The sequence below is a fragment of the Protopterus annectens genome, chromosome 13.part0 (assembly GCF_019279795.1).
Source record: "Protopterus annectens isolate FY-2018-M chromosome 13.part0, PAN1.0, whole genome shotgun sequence".
NCBI classification, from domain to species: Eukaryota; Metazoa; Chordata; order Ceratodontiformes; family Protopteridae; genus Protopterus; species Protopterus annectens.
The window spans coordinates 382855840-382871828 of NC_056747.1; the positions used below are offsets into that span (position 1 = coordinate 382855840).

A 15989-nucleotide genomic window follows, 5' to 3' on the forward strand; every position below is an offset into this window, starting at 1 on the left:
TCCACATCAGCAATCTTGTGCTTGTAGCCTCATTACTGTTATACTGCTATTTTATTTTTTTGTGAAGCTGCGTCTTGTCCAGTTGCAATTGCATTGTGCAATAATGATAATGTCTTAGGCAGAGTGTATTCAGCAAACATCTTCGTGTAATTATCATGTCCTCTAGCATGTCTCTGCCTTTTCTTTTAAACTAAAAAATGCCTGCACAAATAATCAGAGATAGTGTCTTTTTCTTTAGTAAATTGTCCTGTAAACTGGTATGGCCTACGTTCTTAAAAACTATCTTTCATTTATACTTAGCAGTTTTGATTTGGATGTATTAAATAACATTTATAATGGTTTGTGATCCATGACTAATGCAAAATATTTTGAAAATTATTCATATGAAAATGGGTACATGTCCAGGCAATCCAAGAGCTTCTCTCTCAGTTTGGCTAACAACTCTTTTTAGTATCAGTGAGCTGCTGCTATATGCTATGGCTCTCCAGTTCCCATTTTTTATTTGATATAATATTGCAACAAGTCCTACTGAGCTTGCTTCTACTTCTTGCAATATAGGTGTGCTTTTATCAAAATATGACATTGTGCCTGAATTCATCCCCTTCTTCAGCTTTGTCTTGTGCTTCTTGTTTTTCTGCTCAAAAAAGTAGAATATCTTTCCTTATCAACTCACTTAGTAGAAGGGCACTTGTACGTAAGCCTTTAATAAGCATAGAACTGTAGTTGGCCATACTCAAAACAACTTCAAACCACAGGTAATTATTTTACATTCTCTTGGTATGGCGATGTGCTATTCTCTGAAAATAGGAAGCCATTAATAATATTGTTATACTTGTCAATCTTACATTTTATTTAGTTTAAGCCCTCTTTTCTTTTAGTTTGCCTTACACTTTCCTGAGAATCAAATCATGGTCTTTTTATCTTTTCAGAAAGCCTTTGTATTTTTAATTTTCTGCATTACATGTTAAAAGATTTCAGCAACAGATGTCACTCCAGATGTTAGTATTTTACCTCTCCAAGCCTATTTTGGTGGAGAAGGTTGCATTGCATTCATTACCCAGGTGAAGTTTAAGCTGTTGATTGTCTGATCTGAGGAATAAAGTATACACATCTTTTACAGACTCATTTCACTAATTATGTCATCGACTGCTGACACCAGGTGTCTTTCCCTCTGTACACCTCTATTTGCAACATTTATGTTTACACAAATCATGGCTCCATCTGGACTCTGATGGTGTCACTATAGGTGAAGGTCTACAGTGTAGCCCCTGAAAAGTTCTCTATTATATCCAATTTCTGCAGTGTCCTTAGGTCTTTTTTAAGTGAACAGGAATCCTGATGCTGTGCAATAGGAGTTACCATCAAGTTTATGTGCATATTAACCTGACGGCTCTCTATCTTTCCAGTGTTATTAGAATAGGATTCATTGAACAAAGTAGTTAATCCATGTCACTTCTATTCATTTTCATCTGTAGTGTTGGATGTTTACTCCACACCCAATGGAGTAATGTAACACCTTAGTTCTTTTGCCTTGTAACATACTGAAAGGGGATTTTGTCACATACTGTTTTACTTTAATGTTTGCACTGAAACAACATTTCAGCTGAACTGGTTTAACAAAACTATATTTATATATTTTGGTGACAGACTTCCTCCTCTCTTCCTTTGACCTCAACTTATAGTCTTCTTCTGAAATTATCTTCACTAGGACTTCTGTGACTATCAAAAGTTTTATCTATTGTACCTGTATTTCTGGTAGATACCCTTGTGCCATTGTTACTACTGATATTTTCACTATCTGCTCCTAATAAAGGTCTTCCTGTTTTGCTTCACTAGCTGTCTATAAATCAGTGGCTTACAGTCTTTATGATGTGCCTTGTTACTTGTGTTTCTGCTTCTGCATACTTTAGTAAAGTGGTTATGTTTTCTGTATTTTGAACACACTGTAGCTAAGGCTGGACAAAGTGCCTTATGAGGACTGTCCAAGCACAGCACTTGCATTATAACCTCTACTTTATCTGTAGCATTTATGTTTTTTTTTTTTCCCATTTGCTTCTCTCATTTCACTTTGTCTTTATTAAGTTTCTCTCTTTACTTCTGTTTTATCAATGTCTCAGTCCATCCTTGTCTGAATTTCTGAGGTAAAGGGATCTAGCAATGTTCATCAGCCTGACTAAGGTGGGATTGTGTTGTTTCATTGGAGTACATCTCACTAAAACCACCATCACAAATAAAAAGCACTGAAAGTAATTTTCACTAAAAATATACAAAAAGAAATTCTGTATCCCCATACATCCTGTGTGTTTTTTAATTCAGTTTTATTGGAATTCATGTTAAGATGCACACAGATGTCTTACTTTATTGTATATATTAGGTTTTGTTGCAGAAGAATACTGCAGTAGTGGTGTGAGATTGTTTTTTTTTACTTGTAAGACACTTGTTCATTCCCCATGGCTGTGCAGCTGTGGATTCAATATATTTAATTAAGGAAGGAGTGCATTTGGCTTGTCTCGATACAATGCAATGAAAGTGTTTTTCACTGTTGTTTATGAAAGTAGCTTGTTTGATGAAAGCATCTTCACTGAAAAGACCTCAGTCATTCTATATTATGTTTGATTTAGTTACTGCTTTTCTCCTTACCTTTGCACTGATGGCTGAATGGATGATCTCTTTTGTATTGTCTGTAATGGTCCAGGTTCTAGCTAATGCCCTCATCCTAGTACAGTACATTTATCTGGACTCAAATTGTTGCCTTGCATGCCTGAATTTGATTATATTAAACTCTACATTATTTTTGGCCTCAAAGTGATATTTAACTTGACTAATACATCTATGAATCTGCCATCTAGTTCTCCTATGAGTTCATATACATGATATAGATATTTCCCCTAACGTGTAATAGTAAACTTTTTAATTTATCATCTTTTGTAATTCTTAAAGCTATTATAAAATTTTGGAATATGGCTACCCACTTTAGTCAGTGTGCACTTTTTTATGCATGTCACAGTTAGTTTCAGATGTTGCCAATGGCAGTTTGAACATGGAGAAGCTCAAGTGCATCATCCTGTTTGACCAGCATTGATGTAAATTGAAACACCTCCAGTTTTGGTCCCAGCCTGTGCAGTAGCTGGTCTAATGATGTGGAATGCATTGTAGCCCTACATTCCTGTGGTGTTCCAAAGCAGCATGGTCTGTTGACCATATCCTCCCATGCTGACAAATACTCTAACCCCTTGGAGTGACAACAAAAATTAAGCCAATTGGTAAAGTCAATTATCTTATGTTCATACTGTGCCATCATCCTCACAGAAGGTAGAATGCTGTTCTGTCAAGCTCAAACCTGCCTGACATATAATCTAAGATCTCTATCATGCCTCTGTTCATATAGTCCAGAAAGATACATCTCAGGTCATTTGGACCCATGTGAACTATGACCAAGTCATACTGCTACCTGGAATTCAATGATATGAGTGCATGTGTGATTTAGCAGATCCTGGCCCCTGATAGGCAACTGATGGTAACTTTCTCCTTACTCAGCCTGGTGAGACATCAGTGTGTCTCACAATGGGGTCTCCTATGACCAAAACAATGGGGTGTGTGGTGGCTTGCTTTAAGGGCTTAGAAGCTGAAGGTTTTTGAGATGAGGCTGTATGGGTTGTGGTGGGTGTTTTGGTGGAGTGCATTTTGGGCTGCTCAGATTATTACTTGTAGGTACAATGTCTGGGAGGTATTTGAGGTTTATGAAGATTACATAAGATCCTCATCTTATTAGTCATCAGGCTAATTATTCATTAGATGATGTCATTAGACATCACTCTGTTCCATACTGCATGTGGTGGGTGTAGTGTGTGGATTACTGATAACTTGATTGGCATTATGAATGCTTTTATGTGACAGTTTTGCCTCTAGTGGTATTGTATAAATATATCTCTCAGATACCTTGTTAGTGTGCTTAATAATTAGTTGGTTGTCAGCAAATATGAGTCAATTGTTACACTGCCTTAGGATTCTCATATCCACCAAGCTGAGCATGGAGATACCAACAGAGTTCATATCCATGGTTACAAGCATTTTTTTTACTTGATCAGAAGATTGCTGAAGGAATATAAAGGAAAACAGCAGTATCTAATACAAAACTCAAGGGGCAATCCTTGTCATGGGCTTATAGGGAAGTGCTAGGCTAGCTGTGAGCCATTTTAAGCCTAGCCATTTTCCTTTTTGGTGTTCAAATTAACATACCCCATTTAGTGTTAGACTGGCCTTACCCATCCCTTGGCTGATAATTATACATCACCCCTAGTAAGAATAACTAGGATCATGCCATAAATACCTTCAGTGGACCCATACATGGGATAAAGCATTAGGAGCTGCCTATGTACATTAGTTGTACAGGGGTCGGTCCTGGGGTAAATTTTCTCTTCAATACTGGTTAGAGAGGGCGAATCTCTACACACCTGGGTTTAACACATTATTGATCTGCATGTCGGAACATGTACTCAACAAAAATGTTCTTTATTTTCAAGGCCAGTGTTATTGGCAGTTGCAAGGGACAGCTATGGGAGCATCATTTGCTCCCATTTATGCCGATCTTTTCATGGCCTATGTTGAGGAATACATGATATATGATACCCTACATAACATCTATCAGGTGGAGATGGACGTCTGGCGACGTTATCTGGACGACTGCTGGCTAGTGTGGCGTGCAGATGTGGGTTACTTGCATGAATTTGTGCAATACCTAAATGACAATGTATGGGGACTTGAATTCTCTGTGACTCATGATAAAAATACTATTAATTTTTTGGATGTCACGGTATTTAGGAATTCTGATCACACCTTATCTACGAAGGTGTTTCGTAAGTACCCACAATATAATACTTTGCTTCATGCCTCTAGCTTACATCCCCGTCATACTATTAGAAGTATTCCTGTGTCTCAATTTATCCGTATTAAACGTCTTAGTTCTAATGATAAGGAATACCAACTAGCCAGCATGGATCTCAGTCAGAGGTTTGCCAGTAGAGGTTATGATCAATATGATATTACTTCAGCCAGATGTAGGGCAAATTGTACAGATAGGGAACAACTATTGCAATACAAAAATAAAAACAAGAATACATCTTGTAACCAGGTTAGGTTCATTACGACTTATGGAAGAAACATCAATATGATCAGGAATATCATCAACAAACATTGGAATATTCTACTGGCTAATGACAGGTTACGAACAATGTTGGGTCCACAATGTCGATTTTCATACAAGCGGGGCAAAACTTTGGGCTCTTACTTGTCACACTATAAACATATGGCTAGTGGAGGTACTATTCATAAACAACTTACATTACATGGTGATGAGCTTTTTGGCTCTTTTCCCTGCGGTCATTGTGGCTCCTGTTCATATATGCCCAAATCTAAAGAATTTTCTAGTCGTAACACCAGTAAGATATTCAACATCAAAATTTTTGGTAATTGCAGTAGCGATTGGGTGGTGTACCTTGCATCTTGTTATTGTGGTGCATTTTATGTGGGCCAAACCTCCAGAGCATTAAGATCCAGAATGAACGAACATCGTAGTGACATCAGAAATCACAAGGAGACTAGTGCTTTATACCAACATACACTCAAACATCCACAGGCCAGATTCGATTTCATGATCATTGATCGAATTTCTGGTGATAGAACCAACAAACAAGGCTGGCATGGCCTATTAGATCACAAAGAGAAATATTGGATAACAACATTGGGGGGTTTGTTTTACCCAGGTCTTAATGATCACCTTTAGGGGTTCCAGGTGCTATAGCTATTACATCCTAACCTACATATCCAATATGTCAGAAGCTTTGGACTTATGTTGGCAGGAAGACTTTTGATATATGTGTCACATTTACTTGTCCCTAGGTGTCTTGTTTTGAGTGAGTAATCATTTATACCCAATAATGGGCAATCATGCTCATTTATGGTAATATGGATATTTACTATATGGAGGTTGATGCTATTATTGTTGTATATTCCATTCTAGGTGATTGTTTCATTATATACAGTATTAAAGCTTTTTATGCTTTTTCTGTATGGGAACTGTTCTATATTTTGATCACATTTTTATCTCATTTGTATTTATTTTGTATACTTTCCACATTTTTCATGATATTTAGATTTTTTGTCATTTTTGTCATTTTTTTATATTTTTTATTATTATTTAATGTTTTTTGGTATATGTTTACACATTTTTCATATTTGTCAGCCTGTGTTGCTCTGATGATTTACTCTTTGGTCTCACAATAACTGTAATTTTGACTATTATTAAGAATATGCTGTCATGATTTTAAACATACTTTTTTCTTTTCATATCATTAATATTTATGAACCTGCTTGCCCTATTGGTTGTTGGCTTATATATAATGATTGATGGATGGGACCTGTTTGTCTTGTCCTACACTGAAGAAGGCAACATTTGCCGAAACCGGTCTGTTTTTGTACGTCTAATAAAGGATATTTTTACTCCATACTGCTCATGCTGGTCTATTTGGTGGTTTGGTGCATTTGGTTTGGACCGTGCATTTCCCCCTTGCATGGGACTCGGTTGGTTCGTAAATTTTCTGTTTCTCATCCACAGATTCAAGTTACACTTCAATATGGACATGGATAAGCTTTGTTTTACATGGATGTTGACTCTTCACCTGAGCAGGGGTATCCAATGTAAGATATGCCTGACCCTCAAAACTGTTCTGTTGATGTTACAGAAGAGATTTATATCCTTAGATTGAATATTTCTGATGCCATTTCACTTGCCAATGTGTGTGTAATAAAGCCATCAATATTGGGTAGAAAAATGCATGTATGTCAGACACAGGTCACCTCTTAGCAGTCTGCAGGATACTGAGTATAGTTACAGGGCATCATGTCAATCCATGTAGGGCATATTGTTTCGGCATTTTTAGCAAGGTATATCTGTTAGTATTCCAGTTGCTGCATGTGTCTGGACAAATACATGCCAAAGAAGGTATTATACTCAATAACTGGCTTAATGTGGACTGACTACACACATAAATTAGCCTTTTTACCAATCAGAGGGTCACACTCAAAGTTATTTCTCTGTGATTTCTAGCTCAGAACTGGCCGGGTTACCCTCTACTGCCACTAGGACAGTCCTACATCTTCTTAGTATAAAATCATAAAGATAAATCTGAAATGTGAACAACTAGGTTACAAGCAACTGACTAAACCAATAAACAATCTAATAAAAATTACTCAAAAATTGCAGGAGCAACCAATGAGGTCAGTGAAATGCAAAGGCATTTTACAATGAGAAAATGCAACAAAATAACAAATAATATGAAAACGTATAACTTAATTTTGACTGTGCTGTCAGAAGTGCAAAAATGACCAGAAGTATTTATCCTGTGCATGTATTGCACTGGATTCAAGCATCCCTGAAGTCCAGGGTGACCAATAGTTTTCATAAAATTAAAGAGAGAAGAACCTGCAAGGAAAGTATTTGAAACTAGTTGCTTTAAGTAATTTCTTTAGCCATGATAAAGAGAGAATGATGTCCAGGCACAATCTTTTTTTGGAGAAGCCTTGAATAAAAATCCCTTCCTTTATTCCTATAGAGAAACACTTTATTGCCACACATCTCAGCAGCTGGATAAGGTTATGTTTTACAAATTCCTCCTGGTGAAGGGGCATGGGAAGCATACCCAGAAGATGAGAAAAGGCTTTGAATTCTAGTCTTCAAACTGAAGACGCAGTCTATCTGGCCCATTTGTTCACTGTTTCATAATGCCGACTAGCTGCCACAATCATCTGCTAGCAGTGGTCAGAGAAAGCTGAAGACCTGGAAGTTAACTACAGAGAAAGCACGAGTTCAAGGAATTACTCAGGGCTCTAGCACCTCAGGAAGTGAAAGAAACAAGTGAAGTTGAAGAATGGCAGCACCTCAAAACAGCAAGCATGAGGACTACTGAACAGATATGCAACTGAGCCAGGTATGGAAGCAAGGTACGTAATGAAAGCTGGTGGACAAATGCAGAAGTCCAGGAAGCCATCAAAAGAGGAAATGCAGGAAAAAGCAGAAGCTAGAAAAGACAGAACAGGTTAAAAAGGAATAATAGTTAACTAACAGCGAGGCTAAGAGGGGAGTTGCAATAATAACAATTGGGGCATCAAAAACACTCTACCAGCTTCTGGAAAGTGACTTTGTAGATGCCACAAAGAAATTCTTATCAGGTTGCAAAGCAAAGGCAAAAAGATAAAGAAGACAGGCACCCTTCATAAGGGATGCAGCAACACCCTGCTCACCAGTCCACGTGGCATCAAAGGCAAATGGAAGTACTTCCAGCCCTTTGAATGTAGAGTTGTACTGCCCAAAGCCTATGATGATGAAGAAGAGGGGAGGAGGAACCCACCCTACAAGAAGTAAGAACATCACTAACGAAAATGAAATCAAGGAAAGCAGCAGGCTCAAATGAGGTCACAGTAGATACGATCAAGATGTTTGGTGAGACAGGGGATGAATGACTCCAGAGGGTACTCATAGCAGTATGGAAAGGCATATCCTGGACAACTGAAGAATAATCATACTAGTCCCAGTGTACAAGAAAGTAAAATCGTACCATAACAGTAAATGTCCTTCTCTTCACTGTTACATATTCTTTACAAAAGAGATCTCCTGCCAAGGATTGCCTAATGTCTGGCCAGTATACGAAAACTTTTAAATTTTGTAGGCACTGTACATCACATGTATGCTCCCCATGTAAGGGGTAGGGACTAGAGGTGACACAGACACAAACACTCAGAACTGAATTGTCCCAGGAGGAAAAAAAATACCCTCAGGGACAAAGGAGAACATGTGCACCCAGAAGGAAAGAGGAAGCAATGATCCTGAGTTAATTTTTCAGGTACAAAATTGAGGTCCAAAAAAGGGAGAGCAGGATTTCTGGAAGGTAAGATATGAAGGACACCATTAAGAAACTGCTTGACCTCAAAATGAGAAGAAAAAAAAGGAGCATTTAAGGGCAGTCAAGCAGAAACTGCTGAAGGATGAGCTTTAACTGAAGAATCTGCCAACCCACCATGGAGCAGATCACACAAATAAGACAAAACCAGAGGAACTTCTACCAATAAGAGGTCCTGACGGTGAGAGAGGCACCAGACAGAAAATCTCTTCCATTTGGACATGTATGATCTTCTGATAGTGGGCTTCCTGGACCCCTGCAATACATGGAGCATGTCCTCAGAAAAAAAGGTGCCAAAAAGGAATCAAAACCCTACCACCCACAGCGTCACTTTAAGAGTTGAGGATGGATAACAGCTCTCATGCCTTGTATGAGAATATCCATCCAGTGAAGTAACTTGTGGTGATGGCCCCTGGCCAAGTCCAGGTAATAAAGAAGGGGAAACTATGCTGTCTGGGCCAAAAGGGGATTACCAGCAAGATTTTGGGAGAATCCTGTCCTGCCTGATTTAGTGCAGAACTCAAGGTAAAAGATGAAGGGAGGAAAGGCATATAGAAACATTCCCACCCAAAGAAAAGACATGGCAGCCAATTTCCAAGTCAGATGACTTGGTACTTTGCAACAGAAAACTGGAAGTTACCTGTTCAGACAGGAGGCAAAAAGATCTACCTGAAGCATACCCCACAGACGGACTATGTCCAGAAACACATCTCTATGAAGCATCCATTATTGAGCTTGTGTGCTGGACCTGCTCAATAAGTCTGCCACTAGACTGTGCTCTGAAGAAATATAGACCACCTGAAGAGTCACTTAATACTGGATAGCTAGATCTCATGCCTGAAGAGCTAATCTGCAAAGAAGTTTGGATGTCACACAACCCCACCTCCCCACCCCCGCTTGTTGATGTACTGCATCACAGTGGTGTTGTCCATGAAGATTTTGAGGGGGAGGGGAAGTAGAAAGCTTACAGAGCCAGAAGCTGAGCTCTTATCTCTTTTGTTAATATATTCTGACCTCTGATAAGGAGGGCAGACACCCTGGGTATTTAGAAGGGCACAAGGGGCCCCCACCCCAAGTCTAACGCATTTGTGTACAGTTCTTGAGACAAAAATAGAGCCTGGAATGGAAGCCCTAGATTGAGAGAGAGCTGTTGAATCCACTACTGAAACTTGAGTTTAAGAAAAGGAATAACAGGAACAGGGGACTCCAGAGAGTGGCAATGTTGAAGCCACACTGATCTGAAGAACCACTGCAGCTTCCTCATATGGAGCCTGTTGAGAGGATGCATGGGAATAGTGGAGGCCATAAACCCCAGTACGTGGAGAAACTCCCTACCGTAAAAAAGGGAAAAGAATGAGAGAATAGAAAAACATCAGAAACAAAACCTTTGGAGCAGGAAGAGAAGCCAACATGAGAAGAGTCTGAAGCTGGCACCCTAGGAAAATATTATCCTGGGAGTGTGTCAGAATAGATTTCTTGAGGTTTATGGTGAATCCTAGACTTTGCAAAAGACAAGTGGTGAAGTGGGAACCATGCAACAGACTGTTGGGAGAGAGAACCTGAATGAGTAGGTCATTCAAATAGGGAACAGTCTGTATCCCTTTAAGTCTGCCAAATGCAATGACAGGAGCAAAGCATTTGGTGAATACCTTTGGGGCAGGAGAAATGCCGAAGGGAAAAGCAGGGAACTGAAAATGAGAGAAAGAAACAGAAACATAAAAACTACCTGAACAGAGAATGAATGTGGATCCAAACACAGGCATCTTTAAAGTCCAGGGAAACCAAGAAGACCTGGGGAAGTTGAAGAGGAAACAAGACAGAAGGGACCTTGAGAAAGGTACTGAGTAGAGAAAAATCAAGAATGGGTCTCCACATAACTCTCCTTTCAAGGAATCAAAAATATTCTGGATTAAAATCCCATGCCCATTTGGGAGGGTGGAACAGGCTGAATGGTGCCCTGATCCAGAAGGGACTGCAAAACCTCTGGAAGCTGTTCCCAAGGAGGCTGTGGAATGTCTGAGAAGGGAGGAAGGGATTTCTGAACCATGAAATACTCCCTGACAAAAGACAGACAGCACCCAGGAGTCTAAAGTGATCTGAAACAAATTTAGAAGGGACAGAGAAAGGCAGAGAGACGGGAACCTGGCTGAGGGGAAGAGCAGGCCAAATGTCAAGTGGAAACAAGCTTGTCCTGAAAGGAAGGCTTCTGAGAAGTCTGAGTGGAATTAACAGGCGGAATATGCCTATATCCCTTCCTACCCTTGTCAGGTGGGTGAGTCTGTCTGCAGACAAAGGCGGGCTTAGAAGGATAATTCCTCTGGAATTTGGGGCTAAGAGAGACAAAACTATGTTTGAGTTCCTGCAAGGCCTTATCGTTAACGTGAAGGGACTTAGGTCAGCAGCAGCTGTCCCAAAGAGATTTTTATTATCCAGAGGGGCATCCAAAAGCTTGGCTTCAATATCATAAGGAAAAGCCTGTAGACATAGCCAAGAATAATGCCTCATCACAGAACCAAAAACAGTAGTCCTAGAAAAGGCATCAGCAGCATCACAGCTGCATTTTATGAAGTGATGGGTGACCTGGGAAGTGGATCCAAGAAGAGAAACAGTTCCTTGGAATAAGGAAGGCCAGAGACCAGCAAAGCTACCTGAGAAATAAAGGCAAAACATACCTGGTCATGTGGGTTTGGTAGTCAACAGCCCTAAAAGACAAACAGGCTGCAGTATATAATTTTTTACCCAATCTCCATTGATTAACTATCCCCTATCTGAGGGAAGGAGTTTAGTAGATGACATGAGCTTAGACCGTTTGCCAGAGGAAACTGAAACCACTGAAGGATCCGCAGAAGGGCATTTATACAAAAATTTGCAATCCTCAGGCAGCTTGTAGAATCTGTCAGGTTTCTTAAAAGCTGGGGGTAGAAAATCAGGAGTCACAGAGGCAGCAAAAAAGATGTCCAAAGGGGCTGCTAAAACAGGAGAAACAGCAGATGACTTACGAAACTCCATCTGTAAAAGCTCATAATATAGTTGTTGAATGTCAGAGACCTGGGAGCAATCCCATTTGAAGTACTCCATCATATGAAGAATAGTATCCCCAAAAGATAATTCTTCCAAAGTGGAGTCTGGGCTAAAATAATCCTCTTCCTCCAAACTGCAGTCTAGAGGGAAGGAATTTGACAGAAGTAAACTAGGGATTCCTCCCCAGAGTCTAAGTCCTCTTTTGAGGAATCCAATTACCTAGGCCTCTTGACAGAGGTGGAAGACCAGGGAAGTAGCAGATACAGACACCTTTTGAGGAGGCTTCAAGGCCATTAAAGCACTGAATAGACTCTTAGTAAAATCTTGCCATTCATACTGGGGATCTTTAACAACAGGGGCAATGTTTTTTTTCTTGAGTGGGATGTCCATCTGAAAGACTCTCTGTGGTTCAGATCCTTGGTGAGATTTAATAACATTAGTTGGAATCTCTTCCTTATCAAAATCTGAGGAATGTCCCTTGGCCCAGCAGAAATAATCAGCCCAGTTCCCTCTTAATGGACTTCAGAAAAGCCTCTAAAGACATGGAAGAAATCGGATCCATCCTGGCCTCCAACCAGGTCACAGCACAGGAATCCATGGTAAACACCAGATGATCTTCAGAGCCTTCACTAGCTTCTCGAGAGATGTCAGAGGAGGTTGGATAGCAACCAGATCAGGCCTAGCCTTTTGAGCCTTCTTCTTGACAGATGGCTGACCCTTGGGATGGCAGGATTCCTCATAGCGCTCTGAGCCAACAGCTTAAGTCATTGGTTCTCAAGGTATATGGATAAGAAACACAAGTGATTAAGAAGGGTCTAAACACTTGACAGATGGAGCACTGCATCTGGTCATGGGAAGTATCTAAGCAAAAGAGACAGCGATCGTGATAGTCTTTATTGGGAGTCTGTCTCCTACACTAACATTTTCCCTTCCTGGATAACATGAACCCAGCACAGCATAAAGGCGTTCAGGCTGGTGGCAAAAAAGTTCTGAATATTTGCAACTGTACATCACCTTTATGCCTTATGCAGGGAGCAAATGTGTGATGTATGGTGCTTATAGAATCTAAAGACTTTGGCATACTGACCAAATTTTGGGCTATGCTTGGCAGGAAATCCCTTATGTAAAGAATACTGCAACAGTGACATGGAAGGACATCAAAGGGGACATTCACAACTCTGGGCGGTACAGGGGTATTTAACTGCTGTTACATTGCATGAAAGGTCTGGAGAGGGTGGCTGAAAAAAACTAAAATGGGAGATAGGCAGTTGGAAATTGGATCAGGATGTTGTACTACCAACCTGTTTGCAGTGAGACAGATAGTTAAGAAGAAAATGCAGATGAGGAAAAAGTCCGACTGGTTCTTCCTTGACGAGGGAAAAGCATAACATGACAAGATCCCAAGAAAGCTATTTGGGCAGTCCTGCTGTAGTTTGAAGTTTCAGAAAAATTGGTATAATAATTAGCATAGGCACTGTATAAGGACCCAATGACTCAAGTATCAACAGAGATTGATCTCACAAGACGGGTTCCCAGTGGGAATGGGTGTGACTCAGGGTCCAGCACTAATAACACTGTTGTTCATACTGGTGAACTACATTAGCAAACAAGTCGGACAGAACAGATCAACAAAGCTGCTGTATGCAGATAATGTGGCATTACAGACAGACTAAGCAAGAACATCAACAAAGGACAGGGGGATGGAATGCAAAACGGAAGGCAGATGGGATGAAACTGAGTACAGACAAGACAGTTGTAATGACAGCAAATAGGAGAAATAGAAGAAATTGAGCTAGAATGGAAAATTGTGGAAGAGGTTAACAGCTTCATGCATCTGGGAGTGGTGGTTAAGGGGAAGAGAAGTCTGAATGAGGAGGTCAAAGCTAGAATTAGAAGGGCTGCAGCCAACTGATGCAGACTGTCAGGGTAATGCATGACAGAAAAATGCCAAATAAGCTGAAAAGTAAGGTGTACAAAACAGTGGTGCAAGCAGTACTATGTGTAGGACAGCAACCTGAGTGATAAAGGCAGAGCAGTTGCAGAAGCTAAAGATGGAGATGAAGTGCCTGAGATGAGAGGTAGGATGCACATCATAATACAGACAAAAATTAGGACATTAGAGCAGAAGATGAAGTAGCTCCAATTGCAAAGAAGGTCAACGAGAACAGATTATGGTGGTTCAGGCACATGTGCAGAAGACAATATGGTGAAGAAGATTTGGGACAGTCAGGAAAAAGGCAAGAGTAAACAAATGTGTCCAGCAAAGACATGGATAGATTGTGTGAGAGAAGATGTGCAATAGTCAGACTGCTGAAGAAGACAGGAGAGGCACTGACTCAAGATGGTGACAGTTGACAACACCCTGACCTCATCTAGAAAAACAAGATAACGTGTTTACAGTCCCTAGTCAAAGTTCCGTCATAGGGGAGGGACAAATTTCCATTCCACTACCCAAGGGTTAATGTTCTAAAAAGATCTTAAGTTTTGGGGCACAATGCAGTAATGTTTTGTTAAATGTGGTGTAATGCCCACAAAAAGAAATGCTGCAGTTCTTAAAAAAAAATACACTGCATAAGGTAGTCCTTGGACAGAATTTGTCTTCCACAGGCACACTTTTTTGTAATCTTTTCTGTGGATGTCATAGAACTCAGAATTACCAACAAATAATTCAAAAATTGAAAAGCAGTAGGTCTTCCAACACACACTCACACATGCACACACAAACATGTGCGCACATACTACTGAATGCCTGTATTGTGTTGCTTACTAAAACTCTAGAGAATAAACATTGTGTTGTCTAGTATTCCGATTTATTAATGAAAAGTTAAAACAATTTTTGATTGATCTGTTTCAGGGAACCATGGACATCGAATTTGTCACTGCTCTCCTTAGTGGCACTAGCTCCTACTCATCTCCCCTCAGCAGGGTCACACTCTCCTGTGCATTTGTCATGCGGCTGACAGCACTGCTTACTGAGTCAAAGGTCTTCAAGAAAGAGCAAGACTTTGCCTGCAATTCAACTCAACGTGGATGTCAGACTGTGTGCTTTAACACCCTTTCTCCTTACTCTGCAGTCAACCTGTTTGCTTTACAACTTTTATTCATTTTTTCTTATGCTCTAGCAGTTGCAGTCCACTTCCGAGAAAGCACTCTGGAAAAAAGTGCTACATGGTTTAGAGGACCACTGAAAACCAAGTATGGAAAATTCAGGTTTCATATCCTAAGCCTCTTTGCTAAATGTCTCATAGAAGGGATTTTTCTTGTTACATTTTACCAACTCTCAGATACTTTACTGAACTCAGGAACAATGAACTGCAACTTATATCCATGTGAACAACTAGTTATGTGTGCAGTTTTGAATGTAACAGAACAAGTACTTTTCAGTTACTTTATGTATGGGCTATCTCTAGCATGTGCACTTATATGTATAGTTGAGATTCATTTTGCATTCAAGGATTTCCAGAATCAAACATTTCATGACTATCCTGTACAAAGGAACCCTTAAGGAAAACATCAATTTAAGGGTATACTCAAAAGATTAACACAAAAGTAAAAATATCAGAAAAAAATACTTATTAAAACCACACATTTTCAAAAAGCAAAAATGTTCAGATGAATTTGTGACCTTTTCACAGAAAATGAAAAATGTCAAGAGTTCTGTAGACAAGCTGCATATCACCTCTTCTACATAATACACAAGTTGCCATATTCCACATTTGTGGTACTAAGGAAATTTCAGTCTCAGTAAAGCAATGTTATCATTTTGATGGTGAATATCTTGTTTTGAAAATAAACATGAAATGGTATACTGAAATTGCATCTGTCTATGCCTTTGGATAAGGAGCACTGAAGGGAACTTTTATGTTTGCTTTATTAATCTATTGTGGCAGTTTGTATTAAAGGATACAAAGATTCCTTATGTTATCATTAACTTCCATTCACTAAAAAACTAAATATTCTTTCTTGCTACCCATTCGAAATAAACTATGACAGAGGGCCAAATCAATATCACTG

At 39.6% G+C, this 15989-nt stretch overlaps 1 protein-coding gene across 1 annotated transcript in view; it reads left to right on the forward strand.

Annotated features, from left to right (window-relative positions):
• The window catches only part of LOC122788340 (gap junction beta-2 protein-like), an 87072-nt gene extending 71287 nt beyond the window's left edge, over window positions 1-15785 (forward strand). The window contains exon 2 of the mRNA XM_044055417.1: window positions 14830-15785. Coding sequence (XP_043911352.1) covers window positions 14830-15480 — 651 coding nt within the window. The 3' untranslated portion in view covers window positions 15481-15785. The remainder of the gene's footprint in view (window positions 1-14829) is intronic.
• Window positions 15786-15989: the final 204 nt, after the last annotated feature.